Below are 18,426 nucleotides of genomic sequence, written 5' to 3' on the forward strand. Positions count from 1 at the left end.
TGTGTCGATTTTCTCAAAAGTGTGAACATGAGCGTGTTCGTCATAGACTCAAGAAGGCTATTCAGTTGAATAAACAAATGGTTTATAAGCCTACAAATTATATAAGCAATTATATAAGCACAAAGTTTTGAGTTCAACAGTATCTAATTTAATAAACTTAGAGTAAATTTCTTCAGACACTCTGACACTGTCTGAGTATCTCACTCTACCAGCTGGACACAAACGGGTGGTAAACTGAGCCAGTGGAGGGTAAGCTGAGCGGCCAGTCGTGAAGAAATCACTGCTGCTGCTGACTTGCACGATAGATGCTGACCCTCAGAAACGGCTGCTGCCAAACTCCGCCCATTAACACTGCTGCACATTTCCCACACAGTTACATTAGACCCTGGCATTAGTATATCTCTGGCATCTCCTGGACTCCGCTTGCTTTGGAGGAGACCGCAGGGTAAGAAGCTCTATAAAACTGTTTTCAGAAATTCAAGTTGAAAAACAATTAATGAAGTTGATTCAGTGAGCTCTATCGATATGGAAATATATGCAATCATTTTGGAGACTAGGATTCAAGGTGTCAAGTGAATGCAAGGTCATGTGTAGGATGTAATGCTTTGCATGGTCTGTGTGGTACCATTGATAAAAGGATTTCATGTGAGTTAATCCTTTAGCCTACTTGAATTATACGCTAGTAAGATCTATGTATTCTAATTTTTAGGTCGTATTAAAGGAAGAATTGTGTCAGGAAATCACTGTACAGCTGGAGACACATGCAGATGATTTCATGCCCCACTTTAAAAGTGACCATGGCTGAAAACACGTCTGCCAGGACGGCGGTTGAAAAGGGGGAGAAAAGGACATATCATAAAAGACATTGTGGCATACATTTTCTCCCAGATGGACAGATTGTCAATAACACTCATAACATGAAGAGTGACCCTTCACTTGGAGGTACAAGTGTGAACTCAGAGAGCAATGACACTGGAATCCTGTATCTGAACCCTCAGACACCAAACTGGTCACTTGCTGAGAAGTTTGCTGAGCTTTCTCCAGGAGACAAAACTGGAATCTGTGATGACCAAGACCACACCACTGAAGCATTGTCGCAGTGCACTCAATATCTCGACGACAATAAAATAAATGGGCCTGGCGACGTGCATTTAGATGCTAAGCAAAACAATTGCTCGAAATACGTCAGGAGCAACCAAGTGCAAAAACAGAGAGCCTCCAAGCTAAAGGAGATGAATGTTGAGGAATATTCTCCAGGCGGAGGAGGGAATAAGATGAAAAAGAGGAATGTGAATAGTCTGTCTCTTAAGAAATTACTTAAAAAGCACGACAAAGACAAGATCCCTCGACTTCTGGTAGCGATGAAAAAACGTGGCGAAGTCGACATAGAGCACCGTCCCTTCAAATGTTCCCACTGCCACTGGGCCTTCAAGAAGCTATGCAACCTGCAGAGCCACCTACAAACACACACTGGCCTCAAGCCGCATGTGTGTGATATATGTGGCAAGGCCTATTCCCATCAGGGCACGCTGCAGCAGCACAAGCGTCTGCACACGGGTGAAAGACCATATCACTGCCCCTTCTGCGTCAAGACCTACATTTGGTCCTCAGATTACCGCAAGCACATCCGCACACATACCGGGGAGAAGCCCTACATCTGTGACACTTGTGGCAAGGATTTTATTCGCTCCTCGGACCTGCGCAAGCATGAGCGGAACATGCACACCAACAACAAGCCCTTCCAGTGTACCCACTGTGACAAGACCTTCAATAAACCCCTCTCTCTGAACCGTCATGAGCGCAAGCACCTGGGCGAAAGGCCTTTCTCCTGCCCTGACTGCGGGAAGGCCTTTGCCCTGCCCAGCCGCATGGCCGAGCACCGCAAGACCCACGCTGGAGTTCGTCCGTTTGTGTGCTCGGTTTGCTCCAAGTGCTTCACAAAGTCCTCCAATCTGACAGAGCACGAGGCCATCCACAGTGGCGCGCGGCCCTATAAGTGCACAGAGTGTGGTGTTGCGTTTGCCATGGCATCCCGCCTCGTCCGTCACCAGTACGTGCACAATAAAGAGAAACCCCTCAGCTGCACAGGCTGCAGCAAGAACTTCTGCCACCTTGAGACACTGAAGCTTCACCAGGAGCAAACGTGTGCTGGGAGAATCTTTGTCTGTGTGGACTGTGACAAATCTTTCCAGTGTGCGGCAAAGCTCAAACAGCATATGCTGAGCCACAGGGACAAGAGTGTGTGAGCCTGTTTGAAGAAACGTACTCTTCACATCCTTCACCATGCTGGTACTAATAACTTAATTTACAACTATGACATTTTATTGATTTCAAATATTCAGTTCCAGACACATTACATGTCATGGGACACTGGTATATTTATGTTAAGGTATTTATATATATAATCATTGTGCTGTAATGACTTTTGAAACTCAATACTCATGTACCCTCTTTCCCCAAGGTGCTGGGTTACCATGAGTATGGTACAGGATAAAAATTAGCACTGCCTCGACACTGGAGATGACAGCTGTGTGATGTGAAAGTGCTTACAAGAGCATTGGATGGTCTTTAAAGTGACAATATTCTCTCGGGTGCCAGCTTATCAGGAACATCTAGTTAGAACACATGCAGAGAAATCCAATAGTTGTTGTTGTAAAGAAAGTATTGCTGTATATAGTATAGAAAGCAGCAGTTGTTTGATGTTGTCATCTTTGGTTTGTTTTGTGTTTTCTAATCAAGTAATTTATTTGTTTTTGCTTGGTTTGCTCCACAAGACGTAGCAATTTAACGATTTTCTGTGCTATATCAAAATGTGAGTGAAAATTACCCCAAAACTGTTTCTAAAGGCACTTACACTGGACAAATACAATAACATCTGGCTTTTGTCCTCAATGGGTAAAATTGTCATTCATTACATCCACTGCAGGTCAAATCCCACTGCAGTAGTCAGTCTGAGCTTTAATCAGGACGTCAACATGCCACAAACACTGTAAACCTGTCACCTGCCCACCACCAGGCAAGACTGCATAAAAACCATATAAAGATGGCTGACATGACCATGGCATCTCAATTGCCCACTGCTGACTGGCGGCGGTAAAGGTTATAAACCCCACCTCATTCATGTTAGTGGATGGGACATGGACCAAACTGTAAAGTCAAAATACAGGTCTAACAATATTTTTCTAAAAAAAGGTTTGGTCAAGTGCTATTTTTTCTAGGATGTTTAGTTTTAATTTGTAATTTAATGTAATAAAAACGTCAAAATTGACAGCTGCGACTGACTCGCGGTCTCCTCCCATTTTACCAGTCTGCTTGGCAGACATTTTACCAGTCTGCTTGGCAGACTGGTAAAACTGGCAACCGGCAGACTGGTAAAACTGGCAGCAAATTTGTGTGTATAAATCAGGGTTTTTTTTATGTTATAATGACATTATTTTCTATGGTTTTGTAAGTACACTAAAAGCACCTGTGATGGCTTGTAAATCAAATTTCGCAATTGTGCTTTCAAAACTTTTCTGGAGATTCTCGGTGCATTTTATGGCAGCTCTGAAACTGCTTCTTTCTAACTATATTGCCCCACAAAAGATGAGTGTATGTCTGGTTTAAAGGTTTTAGCAGAAGCTCAGGCTCCATTTGATTAAAGCGAACCAACTTTGTAAACCTGTTGTCAAAATTTTTACTATGAAGGCGACTTTCAATAAAATGAGGCCAATGTCTTACTTTTTGAAGAATCATCTAAAACATGGACCAACATATTCATGATACGAGGGCCCTGGAATGCAAAACACAAAACACTACATCATATAAGAAAACACAACGAAAAATGATAAATCACTAAGTAAATGGAAAAAACAGTCCTATAAAAAGGGTAGTGCTATCTAAAAGGCTTGTTGCAGATTGGAGGGACACACTGTCCACTTGTTTTGTGATTTGTTGTTGTGTTTTGTTATTTGCGACCGTGCTTTCTTTTTCTGCATGTTGTAGTTTGTTATAGGCAATTGCAGTAATTTGCCCTGTGAGTTTTGTATTTCTTTTTGTGTTTTGTTATTTGCTGTATAATTTGCACTTCAGGGCCATCCTATACAAACCGAAAAAGTAAAAAAAAAATTGATATAAGTCTTGACAAGTAATTATTTTCAAAATAAAGACAGGGTCCATATATCTTTAACTCTTTGGGGAGATTGGGATGCCACTTGACGCAGTCTTTCATAATGCTTTCTAATCTGACTGTGTTTATGCTCTGACATGCAATTGGCAGGCAGTAAGTGGTCGCTCAAACACCGGAGGCCTGAGTGCTGGACACTCAGCCAGTGTGTCGCACTCCGATTTGGCAACTGCAAGCTAATCGTAAAAGGAGACGGCCTCTGCAATGTTGTCACCTGCTCTACATTAAGTAAAGTCCCCACCTGGAATCCCAGCTATTTCTTTGCAACATGTGACTTTTAATAAGCTGTTCCCAGAGTGGTGTGTCAACAAAAAAAGACAGAACTACACAGATATATTTATATATATATATATATAATAGATTTATAATCGAGACTGTTCATGTGCTGTTTCAGATATACAAAAAGCATTCAGGTATAATACATAAGGCACAAAGTCATATGGAGGTGGTAAAAAAAACACACATCTCAATTACATCAAAACATGTTTTCAAGGTGACAGGGTATTAAAAAAATGTTATAAAATTATATATTACTGCTGTATGGGTTATATATACATTTTAAAGAGCCTCCAGTAGATTTGTCCCCATGCACATTAATATAACAGGGCTGTAAAGGCCTCTTCTCAAAGGAAGGTAGGGCATTTATCATTAGACTAGCAGAGATCTTTACCTTGGTCCCCCCTCCCCCCTCCCCCTCAACCATGTGGTATCATCAGACTTGGCAGCATGCCAACATGCTCTTACAATCTTTAAAGATATGTGCTATATATTATTATAACTAAAATTATATTGCTCACATTGTGCAATGATTTACTCGTCAATCAGACTACAAACTCGTCTTCTGTCCAGCCAATGATCATAGCATTATATTACATTTGTTCTGTTTTAATGTGTTTTTTCATGCACAGCTTAATTGTGTTTAATATTTTACCATAAAAAAAGATGAGATAAAATGAGAATGATGGACTTTTGAAGATAACTTTAATTTAGCTCATAGGTATTCTATTTAAGCATTTACGGTGTTAAGGATAATCATTTCAAAGAGATGTGAGTTGTGAGAGTCTGATGACACTGATACTCAGTGGGCAGTTACATACATACCACCACATTAAAGCTTCCCTCAGTGCTGCCTAATGCAGACACAGTTTCTAAGATTAATTAAGGTATCCCTTTCATCCAGCATGTCCTGCAATCATTGGTAATTTCCCCACTGTCAGCTTTTGGGATGCCCTCCTCAGCTGCTTCAGTCTCTGTAATACGAGTTGCTGTGCCAGTACCTTCAGAGTATTTCTGTATCTAATATGCCACATGATGGTGAGCAAGCTGTGGGGGTTTGAAAGGACATCCTTAAAAAAAAATGTGGGCAGTAATGAGTGGAATTGACTTTGATGCTGTTCTTCTGAACTCAGGTAATTCCCTTATGAGACTTTTATTTACTGATGAGGTGTGAGAGCCTCCCTTTGCAGTCACTGCTCCTGCAAAAACACAAAGATTAAAGGTATTTAATGTATAAATAAAAAAAAAACATTAATTAAAGCTGATTTCAGACATGCACTGAGCTCTGAATAATCTCTGTACAGTCTGCGGATGAGTTGTATGCGAGAACACAAATGTCCAAGTGAGTTGCTCCGGATGTGTTGGGATATTCTTACTGCCAGCCCCCTCGTAAAACCCTTGAGAATGTCTGAATGAGTCGGTTTGAGTTAGAGTACAGCATGAAATCCTGCTGCGTTATAAACACGAGCTAGTGGGCGTATTGATAGCCTTTTTAATCTGGAACAGAGAGCCTTTGGTGATAAGGGCAGATGCCGGTGACCCTCACCTGAATGCTCCAGAGATTTGTGTGCTGATGTGATCACGTCTGAGCGGAGAATCTCCAGCTGTGTTATTCATGTGTAACGGACAAACTCCGGAGAAAGTCTGGATCCAAATCAGCGCACACTCTGCAGAGTTCATGTCTGAATACGCCTTATGATACATATGTGTTTATCCGAATGGTGCTTAATTTACCTGAGATGTAGAATAGTGGTCTTCCCATGGTTCCTACCCCAGCTGCTGACCTGCTGTGTCAAACTTATTTATAAAAAAACAAATCAAATTATAGATCAAATGTACTGGCAGCCAAATCTCTAGATTAATTTAAATCCTAAAAATATGCATCGAACATGCAGGTCAGCAAATGTGTTAATGGCAGCGACAGAGGAGGGACGCAGCTTCATGTCAGTGACCTCAGAAATCCCACATCGGAGAAGAATGTGGAACTTGTTATTCTTTATTTATGGCATGCATTGTTGATTTTTTTTTAAGTTGATAATTGACAAAGAATGGGTTCACATGTCTCACCTGCTTTCCTTGAGAAGGGATTGATCGCAGCAGAAGAGGGCTGGGATGGAAACGAGTTGAGAGAGACCATTGCAGCAGGTGGAGGACGACAGATGCCAGTGGTGGGTGGTTGCTCCTAAAAATATGTTTAAAAAAAACATTTCTTATATCACTGAATTTAAAGCTTGATTGTAACTGAAAGGTATAATACATCTCCTTGAATCCCACCGTCTGAGCTGTGCTCCTCTGCTCTGAACTCTCCTTTTGGACATCTTTGGGTTTGGATTTGAACCAGCCACTGAACCACCCAACCTTGGTGCCCTGCATATTGAACAAAGAGGAAATTACTGATGTCAGGTGACTCTAATGTGGTTTAACAGTTTGTGGTTTGTGTCAGTATACCAGGGGATCCACCCACCTGTTCCGGGGGCTGGTTCGTCTGCTCAGAGGGCTTGAAACGGTCTGGCGTGCTCTGCTGGTCATATCCCTGGTGACTGATGTCAGCCTCGGGCATCTGAAAGGGCAAATACAGGTATTCAGGTAACATTCTGGAAGCATTTCACAATGTTCTACACAAACAGAGCATTGAGGTTTGAGTGAAAATAAAAATGTTTGCAATATAAATAAATCCAGAGAATTATGTGACATCCTTTATTTTTGTAAATGATAACATTACTCACCATATCGGTTCCAGAGAAAGACCAGGCCCCTGTAGGAGCAATGATATAAATATATCACACAAGCTGACTCCTTGTAACAGTAAATTTCTTCATAGAGAAAGGAATGAATGGATTCTAGATTCTCACCCCCTCCTGCTGAAGGCACATCACTCAGTGGACAATGTGTCAAGGCACTTCTGACTTCAGCACTATCTGTGTTATGATAACTGAAGTCTTGACTCTGGGCCACTTTGGACAGTGGGGGAGCATTGACCACAGCGACTGGAAGCGGAGGACTGGCTCCTGGCCTAGACGGAGCAACACAGAGGATGGTGACATAACAGAGACTTATTGGAACGGATCACATGATCACTAACAGTTTTGCTGAATGTTTTGTACCAGTGCTGAGCTGCTGTGATGTTTGATGATAACATTTCCTCAGTGCTTGCTTCAGTTTGATTCAGGAGGCTTTCTTGATCCTCATTGCCTCTGAAGTAAAGGAGTTCAGGCTCAGGACTCAGGATGTCACGGTTTAGGTCGTCCAATCCTGATAAAAAAGACAGAAACAAAAGTAGCCTAAGTAGTTCAAAAGCAGATGAACAAGAAAGACTACACTGTTCACTTATGGAAAAAAGGCCACACAGAAGTTCATTCAAGGTAATGGAGGGACTTGGAATTACCTGAGTACACTTTGCTATCCTCATGGGCCAAAGCACATACCTCAGGTTCTGGTTGGTATGTTTCAGTGCAGTTGTAACTCCCGGTCTGAGCAAAATAACAGGTAGTTTTAGTGTCCGAGCAAGTGAAGATGAACCTACCCACAGTGGTGCAAGTTCAATACTAACATCGGCATGCTCGCATACCAACAATAGCAGCGATACCATACAGATGTGTAGCAGCTGTATGCAATGTTAGCATTGCTAAATAGCAATGAACTCAAAAATCAGTTGAACTGTATGGGAATGGCATTTGATTTAGAGGTATTTGATCATAACCCGAACCAGTGGACATGAAAAATAAACTCCATGATGGCACTGGATGAAAAGTAAAGGAATCCCTAAATTGACTCACAAATCATCATGTGGGGGCCGGGAATGTATGTGCCAAATTTAATGGAATTTCATCCAATATTTGTTGAGCCGTGCCAAGCAAAACCATAAATATCTGCGTCTTAGAGGCGCACAGAAAAGTGGGTCACGTAAGTCTCTGAGTCTGTGAGTCCATGAAAGTAGTGTTATATAGGAAAACCTGGACACCTGTAAAAACTGTGGTCTTTACATAGCATCTATGTACAGTGGATTTGAAAGCATGAGCAGAAATCTCAGATTTTCTGAATGAATGGGATGACCCATTTTGCCTCATGCAACTGAACATTTTTCCAACACTTGCAGAAACTTAACCGTGAATACTTGCATTTATTCCAAAGTTTTAGGATATCAGGGCAGAGACACCAATCCATGGCCTTAATAGGTACCGGATGATATCATTTCAATTGAAGCACTGATGTGGGGGAATAAAGCAGCTTTGCCAGATACTATAAAATCATCCCTCACTTCTGCTTCTGGGAGAAAAACAGGGTGTTTCAACTGAATTACTGACAAGCTAAAACCTACAACGTATATATTTCTCGTTTTTATAATTGATACACGGATACTCTGGACTCCAGAGATCTCCAGAGGGGTGTATGTGTCCGCAGAAGTCGATGTGAGTGAGTGGGGGGTGGGGTTGTATTATTATTCATTTATGTGACTCAAAAATAAAAAAAATAAAACTAATATCGCCGGATCAAAAAGCAGAGCGACACACGTGGAAGACACCAGCGAAGATGTCAAGATAGACCGTGGTGATTAGAGCCGACACCTCGATGTGATGTAAACAAAATCACATGATCTCAGTAGCAGAATCAAAAGGAGAGAGTCCAGACTCAATTCTCCAGAGAGTCCTCTGCAGGACATGTCTGAAAACCGCATATGTGAAGTGAAAGGAAAAGAGACAGCAAATCACCTGTAAGCTGTGGTGCCTAGCATGCAGCTGTCTCAGCCAATCAGGTTCCTGCCCGGCTGCATTAACACCTCCCTCACTGAACTGACCCTCAGTGTGTCTCAGTCTGTCTGCCAGCTGCAGGAGAAAACATACATCCATGTTGAGAGATAGGCACTGAATCATATGTGTTCAAATGTGTAAAACACTTGAGTATATACAGTATACCTTAATAACCTCTCCAGTCAGCACAAAGAAAGGCTCCCTCTGCCGGAGGATTGCATGGCCAACCACCTCACAGTAGTGGAAGGCCTGAGAGGCAAGTCCACAATCCAGCAGTCGACTGGCATAGAGGAACTTATACACCTGATCACCGCACAGTCACATTCAGAATCACATACACTTTAAAATCCAATGCATTGACCAGTAAATTGTTTATAGAAGACAGTACGTGAGACCTGATGTGATAGGTTGGAGGTTACCTGAAAGGACGGTATTGAAAAACTTTTTTCTCCAAGAGTCAGGCAATATTCGTACAACTCGGTGCACTGGATGGCAGAGTTTGTGGCAAAGTATTCGAAAGGTTGCCTGAGGAAAGGAGAGGAAAGGAGAGGAGAAGAGAGGAGAAGAGAAGAGAGGAGAGGGGAGGATTTAGTGGCTGCCCTCAATCCTATATCAACATTACACTTTTGACTACTAGACACTGACAACTGATGTAGCATCAAAGAACAAGAGCAGCTCACCTGTGGCTGCTGCCCAGAAGCACCAGTCTCTCTGCCTTCTGTGTGAACGCCCCAAAGGGAACGCCGGCTGTCAGGTAGCACACGTGGGCGGCGTGCAGGAGGCGTCTGGAAGCTGTACGCCGAAGAGATTCACAAGACAATCATCTCTTATGTCCTGACGAGAAACAGCATTACCAACGTGTCAGTCAGAGCGACTCTATACCCAGTGTGTCTCCCGTGGTGATGATGGCCTTCCGCTGGACAGCTGGATCTCCCGTCTCATTGGAGAGCATGACGGCCAGATGCGGCCTCCAGTCTCCTAGTTTTTCATTTCCACAGCACTGGGAACAGAGACTCAATATCAAAATTGTTATCCGCTAACAAGGTACGTAACAGTTGAATACATTGACTTCAAATTAGATGATGGGCTTATGTGAGCGTTAAATGATGTTTTACCGTGGCAACCGCAGGGATTCTCCCAGACAGCAGCTGGAAGAGAGTCTGGAGGGGATCACTGGCCGTTAGCTGGCCTGTAAACCTGCCAACAGAGCAGCCAAGGCTTTATTACACACTGGCAGCAGAGCCGCTGCTTTAAAACAACACATCACATTTAAAGGCCATCCCTACTGCCAGTCTGTACAGAAGTAATGCACCATCCTTACGGCTCAAATTCTGCCCCCTATGTCAATCACAAATCAAATGACGGCCAAACCTCCCCCACACATTCCTCTACTGACACCCTGACACCAGCTACCCTGGGACATGTTGCTGATCCCAAAATAGTCTGGGTAACTTGAAAAACAGATTATATTAACTGCAAATTTACTGAATTCTCCCTATTAAAGACAGAGCCCTCAATCAGCACAAGCCTTTGAAAATAAAGGATTGCTCTGACTGTGGTGAGCAGATATTAAAAGGCTTTCATTCCTACTAAATGTGTCTAGCCAGGTGATTTACGGTCTGAAGGAAAGTGTTAATGGTCTCTGTTATGTGCTGTCACGCGAGTACTTACTGCGGATGACGGCAACATAAACTCCTAAAAACAAGGTGCAAGTGGATTCACAAATGGATTACCACTGATAAATCAATAATAAATCACATCCTTAAGTACACTCATTTCATTATTGAAAGCAGCTCCCTGACACTGATTGACATACAATTATCTTATGCAATAATATAAAAAAAGAACACGGATTTTCTACTTTAGCTTTCTTTGAGAATGAACAAATATGAGGTCTGGTCAAAGTGTTCCAAACATTTGATCTCCTCTTGTTTCCGTTACAGTAATTAACGTCCTCAAAGTCTAAATCAGGTACTTTATTTTTGGACACAGCACTGTGGGAAAGACTGAGACTTGTTGCACAGAGTAGATGTCTTGTCATGTTCTTTACTTTGTGCTACACATGTCACAAGTATATCAATGTGTGAGATTGCATATCAATCTGTTGATTGCATAAATATTAACAGAATGTTCAATTATATACCAAAAAGTTTATTAAAATCTTCAATATATTTTGGAAAAATGCAATAATCATTTAAAATTTCCACGAATGAACAAAACTAAAAGTAGAGAGCCATGCTAGAAGCTCTGTGAGTCTGCTGCTCTGAGTTAAATGCTAACAGCAGCATAATATGCCTTCAGTGAATGTACTAACATGCTGATACTAAGCAGGTTTACCAAGTGCACTATTTTAGTTCAGCATGATAACATTCGCTAGATAGAACTGTATGTGCAGTTAAGGGTGATGGGAAGGTCATCATATCATCAAAGTCATCACAAAAGAGCTGTGAAGTGATTGACCTATGGCAGGAGAATTCCACGGTAAACCAGCCGAGATGAGATTTGTTTTTTAGTATTTAAATTCAAACCTGCTGGGAACAATCCCATGTCTGTTTAGAATCCAGTAGATTTAGAGAACATTCGCCGGATAAATAAACACGATCACCTGCTGGTGGCACTAAAGGAAAAGTCATGATCACTAGGAGACAGTAAAATCATCCTCTGCACTCTTATGACAATCAATCCAATAGTTTTTTTCAGTCTGGATCAAAAGTCTGTCGCAGAGTGACACTGACATCCTCACAGACACGCACTTGGAAACTGAAGAATTCTCGAAATATAGCTTCGACTGTTAAACTGTCCACGTTTGCTTGTAGCTGTAGCACAAGTTTGAAGTAGACATAAGAAAGCTAAGTAATCTAAAAGGGGGCATTTTTTCACAAATGACCGCCTGCGTTTAGGGCTGTGTGCTGATTTATTGCAGCTATCATGTCTCATATGCTTCTCTCACCTGTTCAGCACGCTGGTGTAGGACCTGCTGTCCATTTTGCTGGCCAGAAAAAGTGCATGCCCCCATAGGCCGCTGCTCATAGCTGACTCCAAGGCCTCCTGGGAACCACATGGGTAAGATTGAGGCGACAAACACTCAGATCTCAGCTCAGTGTGATGTGCACGTATGGCACACAGTGGTCATTTATGTTAGTGTGTGCTGTATCAGTGATGGCCTTTCAAATGTTGACCTGTGGTTTTAACTTTCAGATCAATTTTATTGCTGTCACCACTCATTCCTCATTTTTATAGCCTTAGTAGAGGTATTTTAATTGGATGATAGTGAGTAACAGCTGGATAAATGGTATTATATGGTCATAAGAATTAAAACACGTATTCACATCCTGTATTAGAAATGAATGGTATTTATATAGCGCTTTTCTAGTCTTGATGACCACTCAAAGCGCTTTACAGTACAGTTTTTACATTCACCCATTCACACACAAATTCATACAGTGCATCTAATCGCAGCACTTTGTTATTCTATGGGGGGCAATTCAGGGTTCAGCATTTTGCCCAAGGACACTTCGGCATGCAAATGTGTCAGACTGGGGATCGAACCGCAGACCTTCAGGTTGGAGGATTACCACTCTACCCCTCAGCCACAGCCGCAGTTTATGTTCTGCCATAAGGAGGAACAATGAGATGATTAGGCATAGTGTCAGAAACCTTCTTTCTTCCAGCCAGCAGCAGCTCAGTGTAACTGTGCAGGGCCTTCTCCGAGGTCTCAGAACTGAAGCTGCAGGTTCCCGTGAGCAGGTCATCTCCTGTTTGAGGTGGTGCTTCTGCAGCCGTGCCCTCACTGAAGTCAATGAGCGTGGGGGCTTCTAGCTCCCAGCTTCCATCTGAACGTGAGCCCTGCATCAGCAGCTCTGCAATATCTGATCCCACTATTTGCTGAAACGTCAAAAAACATTAAGTCAGTTATTTCTCAAAGAAATAAAACATGATATTGCTTTAAGGTTATAGTTAAGAGGTTAGCTTGTTAAAAAATCATGATTATCTTACGCCATTCTGTCTGCAGAGCAGTATCAGCAGATTCCACAAGAGGGCAGCAGAGCTCTTGTCCTGCAGCTTTTCGTCCCTAATACAGGCTCCTGCCTCCTTCTGGGCAAAATCCATAGCATCTACTTTGTGCAAATCTTCCCTGTAGAAACATGACAAAAAAAATCTAATTTATACAATATTTATTTTAAATATGAACTTTTAAGGCTTATGAGTCTATTTCAGGTTTGTCTTTCAGCAGAATATGGCTTTTGTCAGAATTATTTAGTGGTGAGCATTTTCAGAATTACGCCTCAAATGAAAAAACGGATTACCTAGTTAAAGGACCAGGGAAGTTTCTCATCTCTTGCTGTTCCTGTGTCTCACTCAGAATAACCTGTGAACACAAAAATAAAAAATATCCACCTTTAGTATTATTGAAGAAAACAGTACTTATGTGCGTATGACAAAAATGTATTCTAATAATGTTACGACTGCAGACTCATGTTGAACATACTTCCAGGCTGTGGATTTCCAGCTGACTGACGTTCTTCTGTGTGGTAAAGCCCGGAGTGACTCGAATCAGCTGTCCTGCAGGTCCGAAGCTGACCACAGCGTGAGGGACCGAGTACTTCAGAGGAGCTGACGTCTGATGTACGGCTCCATGGTCTGAGGAGACATATGATACATAGCAGGACATGTGTCATGATAAATAAATGAACCTGAGAGAAAACACCTTAACTGCACCCTCACCTTCATCAGAGGCGTGAACAGTCGGTGGCACAGAGTCGCTGTGTTCACTTCCATCAATGTATTGACTCAGTTCATAGCAGCTGGAAGACAACCCTGAGGTTTTAGAACTTTCTAATGTCCCCAGGTGATAAGAGGAAACTTCTTCATTCTCCCTGGAAGGAGTTTCTTCATATTTATTGATGTGATGCTGGGAGTTGTCTCTCAAGTGGTCATACCTGAAGGAAATATACAGTATGTTCAATGTTCATGCATCTACATTCTTGTGCTTTCTATTACTGCAAAAAGGCACAGAGATTTTGATGAGCCGCATGACCTCTTGGATCCCTGGGATCCCTGATCCAAACTTCTGTATGAAGTGAGTATTAACATTCCCTGTCAGGAAGACAATCAAACAACTATAAAGAGCTTCAACGTGACCACAAAGAAAAAGAAGATGACAAGAATGAGACACAAGCAACTACAAAGATATGCAAAACAACGAAGACGAAGAACCAAAAAATAACCAAAAGACACAATTTGACCACACAATACAACGAGGTATTTTCCGGACTAGGTATTAACATCCATCTTGGATGATCCGATCACAAGTAGGCAGCTCTAAGTACAAGTTTGGACCAACACCACAATATCAATATCATTACTTCATTAATTATCTTTTCTTTTACTATTTCAAAGAGGTCAATTCCGTTGAGGAATTGTGCTCAGTGCGTTGATTCACTGTGTGTCTAGTTGCCCCGCTCCTTGAATTACACCATAACTCATTTTCGAACTAGCGAAAAGAACATCACATTTGGTCTTTGTAAAAAGCAACAATGTCAATGTTTACTTGCACATAAAGGCACAAGTGGAGACTCAGTCTAATGCCAGTCGTACTTAGAGCTCTCACCCAAAATGCCTGTTCATCCCAGTTGTGAACAGGGTCAGAAAGTAAGAAATGTTTACAAAGAGACACAAAAAAAACACCACAGTGACATAAAAGTGAGCAAAGAGGGGGAGCAATCAAAAAGACAACTCTCTGAATCAGTGGGTGGGGGGACATTGAACATGTCAGCACCCAGGGGCCCATTTTCTTATAACCCTTTCATGGTTGCAGCAAGCAGCAACAAGCAGAAGTCTTAGGTCATCTTCATGAGCAACAGAAGCATCGACAGTCTGATCAAACACAAAGACTCCACACAGAAAGCTGAAGGTACCCACTTCTGGTCATTTATATCTTTCTTCAGGTTTAATTCAACTGGACACTTTCCACCTTTTCTCTATTGCACGAACTCCCCAGACTTTACTCTGTCAGAATCAGTCCGAGCTCATTCCACCAGATCCAGCTGGTACACATCAGTAGTGTCTGATTAATAACTGGCACCAAGAAAAACACAACCTTTATTCAAACCAAATTACACAGGCTTCCTGTTCCTGATTCCCATTTTACTTCCTTAAGTCCCCATATTTGTAGAAGAGAATTTGTAACTTTGCTATCAACCTGGTATAAAGAAAGCTATTACTGTTACACTGTAATCATTACTAATATTATTATTAATAATAAGAGGCCTCCAAATCTCTGGAACGATCTGCCTGAGGATATCAGGTCAGCTGAGTCAGTGATCTAATTAAAATTCCGTTGTTAAAACATACGATACGGAGACCCTTTCCTGAATTTACCTGTACTTTAATTCAAATGTATGGAATTTATTAAAAAAAAAACATTTAAAATCTTTTTTGTCTTTTACAGTTCTTTTAAAATAATATTGTCTTTCAATATTTGTGATTCCTTCATTTTTGCTGTGCTCACAATTTTATGACCTGTCGTTTTTTTTTTGGCTACCCGTGGAAGTACTTTGTATCTTAGATTTTGAAAAGTGCTCTATAAATAAACTTATCATTATTATTTATATTATTACTGACAAATCATTAATGCAACTTTATAGTACTGGTAAGTAGCCCAAAAAGATTTTAGATTTTGATTTTTGAGTTGTTCATAAACAGCTGAAGCCAGGAAAATCTTTAAATGACAAATAATTTATGAAATTATTTAATATATGACTTGAACAACAAGTTGTATTAGTTTTCTGCTTATTGATTAATTGATTAATCGACTAATTGTTTCAGCTCATCTTTCAGTTCATGGGCTCGAGATATATATATATATGTATATAGAATTAACACTGCTCCTCACCTGTTCTCCTCTAAGTAGGAGCTCCCTGAGTGTTCCTGCTTGTAGTTTCTGTCATGATAACCATCTGCTCTCCGTGATTCTTGGGGAGTCTGCTGGGCAGCATCTTAAAGAGAAGATAAACAAACCAGAACAGTCCTATTTTATTTGTTTTTACCAAGACGTGTGTTACCAAGGGTGTTTTACATTGCTAATTAAAGTTTTGCTTTCCCACAGGTTTTGTTTTGGGTGGCTGTACCTTGTCGACTGTGCTGTCCTCTGTAGTAGTCCTGATCGTAATAACCATAGTTGTCTCTGTAGTCCCAGTGGCTGTGTGGTGGATAGTCGTACCCATGTCTGTCAATAAACGGCCTCTAGTTACATCAATGCATTTGTTCCCGTTAATCCTTCCATCATAAAGAAAGTGATCAAATACAGATCGATAGAATTTCAGATTTGTATAGATTAAATGGAAGTTAGCAGTTAGTATCGTTGGCAGGAAGGAGAACCTGAACTCAACCTGAACAGTTATGTACTTGATCCTAAGCTTCTGCAACCACGCAGTTTCCAAATCAGCTCATCAAACTTTGGCACAGTATGTATAAAAAGATAAATCAGTGTGAGATCAATCCTGTTAAGACCATTAATAAGTCTGTATAGAAAGAGCATGCATACACACCTGGACTGGGGTCTTTTGTGGTCTGCCCGCCCATGGCCGTAGGGATACTGCTGGTAGTTGGAGGGATACTGCTCAGGTCTGGCAGGAGGACTGGCGTAGTGAGGCCTGTAGCAGGCATCGGGATGAGCCCAGGGTCTGTCCCTCTCTCTGGGGTCTGGAGGTGGACAGCTCTGGTCCCACTCCTGCTGAGGGTACCTGCTGTAATCCTCTCTGTCTTTAGTCCTTTGGGGGTACTGATGGCCAGGGTCAGGCCAGGGGTGACCTCTGTGATCCATGATGGGTTTACTCCTGCTGCTGGAACACCTGAGTAGTGAACAGATGTTATTCCAAAAAGAAAATCTACAAACACAAAATGAATATTAATTTTGTGTTTGTTTGGGTACTTACAGCTCAGACGAAGTCAAAGTACAGCTGCAACTGCCACATCATTTCACTGGGAGCTCACACACCATGAGCTGATAACAAGTCAGCTTGATAACAAGAGGATAAAGTTCACCGAAGACTGTGATCCATAACTAAGCGTTGTAACTGCAGAGACACCAGCTCAAATCAGACTGTGAATGATACAAGTAACAGAAAATAAAGAGTTGAAAAATCTGCACCATTAAGAGTCTGAATGTGTGGACAGTGCTTCTCCATGTCCTTTGTGTTTGCAGCGTGTACCCAAGCCTGTGTGAGCTCTCTCTCTCTCTCTCTCTCTCTCTCTCTCTCTCTCTCTCTCTCTCTCTCTCTCTCTCTCTCTCTCTTTCTCTCTCTCTCTCCTCTGTGAAAGTAAACACAGGAGCCCGCCCTGAGGAGTTTGACAGCTGTAGTCCAACATCAGCAGGAAAAGATTGAATCAGTCCTCAGGCTAAATATAATAAGTAAGAACACACATTACTCGCTGATTTCTTGAATACGTGGAAATTCGTCTCCTCGGATTTGTGAAAGATGAGAAGAAAAAAAAAAACAGAAACACATCGAGTGTTGCCACGTTGCCGGTGGGAGGATTGGGAGGGTGACTCTGGTTCAGAGTGGGCTGGTCTGCGGCCAGTGCTGGTGAAGTTACAGGGAGCAACGCCTCATGGAAACCGATCCAGAGTCGGTGGTGACAACTCAAGAGCTTCTAGCAGTGAAGAACTGCAATGCCCTGAATCTCCACTAGTGGCGCTCACTGCTGTTTGTAGGTTCACCAAACTGAGGCGCCCCCTGTCTGCAAACCTTTGCCCATTTCAGTTATTTTATTAATTTTCCATTGATTTAACATTATTATCCACTTTATATTTGCCCACATATTATTTATCATTTACAATGTCAACATTATCATTAAGTTGCATTCGCATGGCCCTAAGTACAACATCCTTCATCATATCCTGTTAACATCTGCTGTTTGAAGACCACACTTATCATGTCACATCATTAAATATCATATCATGTGTTTTTGTACAATATTAATGTTACACAAATGATATGTATAATAAAACATTTATTAAGCAAATGTATGATTTGTGTTATAGAAATGGTAGCTAAACCTTTTACTGCATTGCTATGTATATGAAATACATGTTAAGATCTACAGTGCCTTGCATAAGTATTCACCCCCTTTGGACTTTTCTACATTTTGTCATGGTATAACCACAGATTAAAATTTATTTCATCGTGAGTTTATGTAATGGACCAACACAAAATAGTGCATCATTTGGAAGTG

General features: G+C 41.6%; 2 protein-coding genes across 6 annotated transcripts; one reads left to right on the forward strand and one right to left on the reverse strand.

The window, feature by feature from the left end:
* Window positions 1–797: 797 nt before the first annotated feature.
* Window positions 798–2,246, forward strand: znf648 (zinc finger protein 648). Its single transcript, XM_053430652.1, has one exon. It carries the CDS (start codon window positions 798–800, stop codon window positions 2,244–2,246), a length of 1,449 nt encoding a protein of 482 aa, XP_053286627.1.
* Window positions 2,247–4,497: 2,251 nt separating this feature from the next.
* Window positions 4,498–17,782, reverse strand: sec16b (SEC16 homolog B, endoplasmic reticulum export factor). Of its 5 annotated transcripts, none has more exons than XM_053430844.1 (26): window positions 17,620–17,782; window positions 17,127–17,293; window positions 16,740–17,042; window positions 16,320–16,417; window positions 16,085–16,187; window positions 13,915–14,129; window positions 13,679–13,830; window positions 13,497–13,558; window positions 13,186–13,324; window positions 12,847–13,074; window positions 12,140–12,237; window positions 10,305–10,386; window positions 10,072–10,189; window positions 9,870–9,981; window positions 9,609–9,714; window positions 9,355–9,492; window positions 9,151–9,264; window positions 7,827–7,911; window positions 7,546–7,693; window positions 7,294–7,454; window positions 7,168–7,196; window positions 6,906–7,001; window positions 6,716–6,808; window positions 6,509–6,623; window positions 6,176–6,228; window positions 4,498–5,640 (listed from the first exon to the last, which is right to left on the reverse strand). In XM_053430844.1, exons 3-25 carry the CDS (start codon window positions 17,012–17,014, stop codon window positions 6,209–6,211), a joined length of 2,787 nt encoding a protein of 928 aa, XP_053286819.1. In that variant the 5' UTR covers window positions 17,015–17,042; window positions 17,127–17,293; window positions 17,620–17,782; the 3' UTR covers window positions 4,498–5,640; window positions 6,176–6,208. The 5 variants fall into 5 exon arrangements, 3 of the variants coding, with proteins under 3 accessions (XP_053286819.1, XP_053286820.1, XP_053286821.1); XM_053430845.1 differs by having other exon boundaries at window positions 17,615–17,782; XR_008339720.1 differs by lacking the exon at window positions 17,620–17,782 and having other exon boundaries at window positions 5,988–6,228; window positions 17,127–17,607.
* Between the last annotated feature and the right edge of the window lie 644 nt (window positions 17,783–18,426).

The sequence above is a fragment of the Pleuronectes platessa genome, chromosome 9 (genome assembly GCF_947347685.1).
Source record: "Pleuronectes platessa chromosome 9, fPlePla1.1, whole genome shotgun sequence".
NCBI lineage: Eukaryota > Metazoa > Chordata > Actinopteri > Pleuronectiformes > Pleuronectidae > Pleuronectes > Pleuronectes platessa.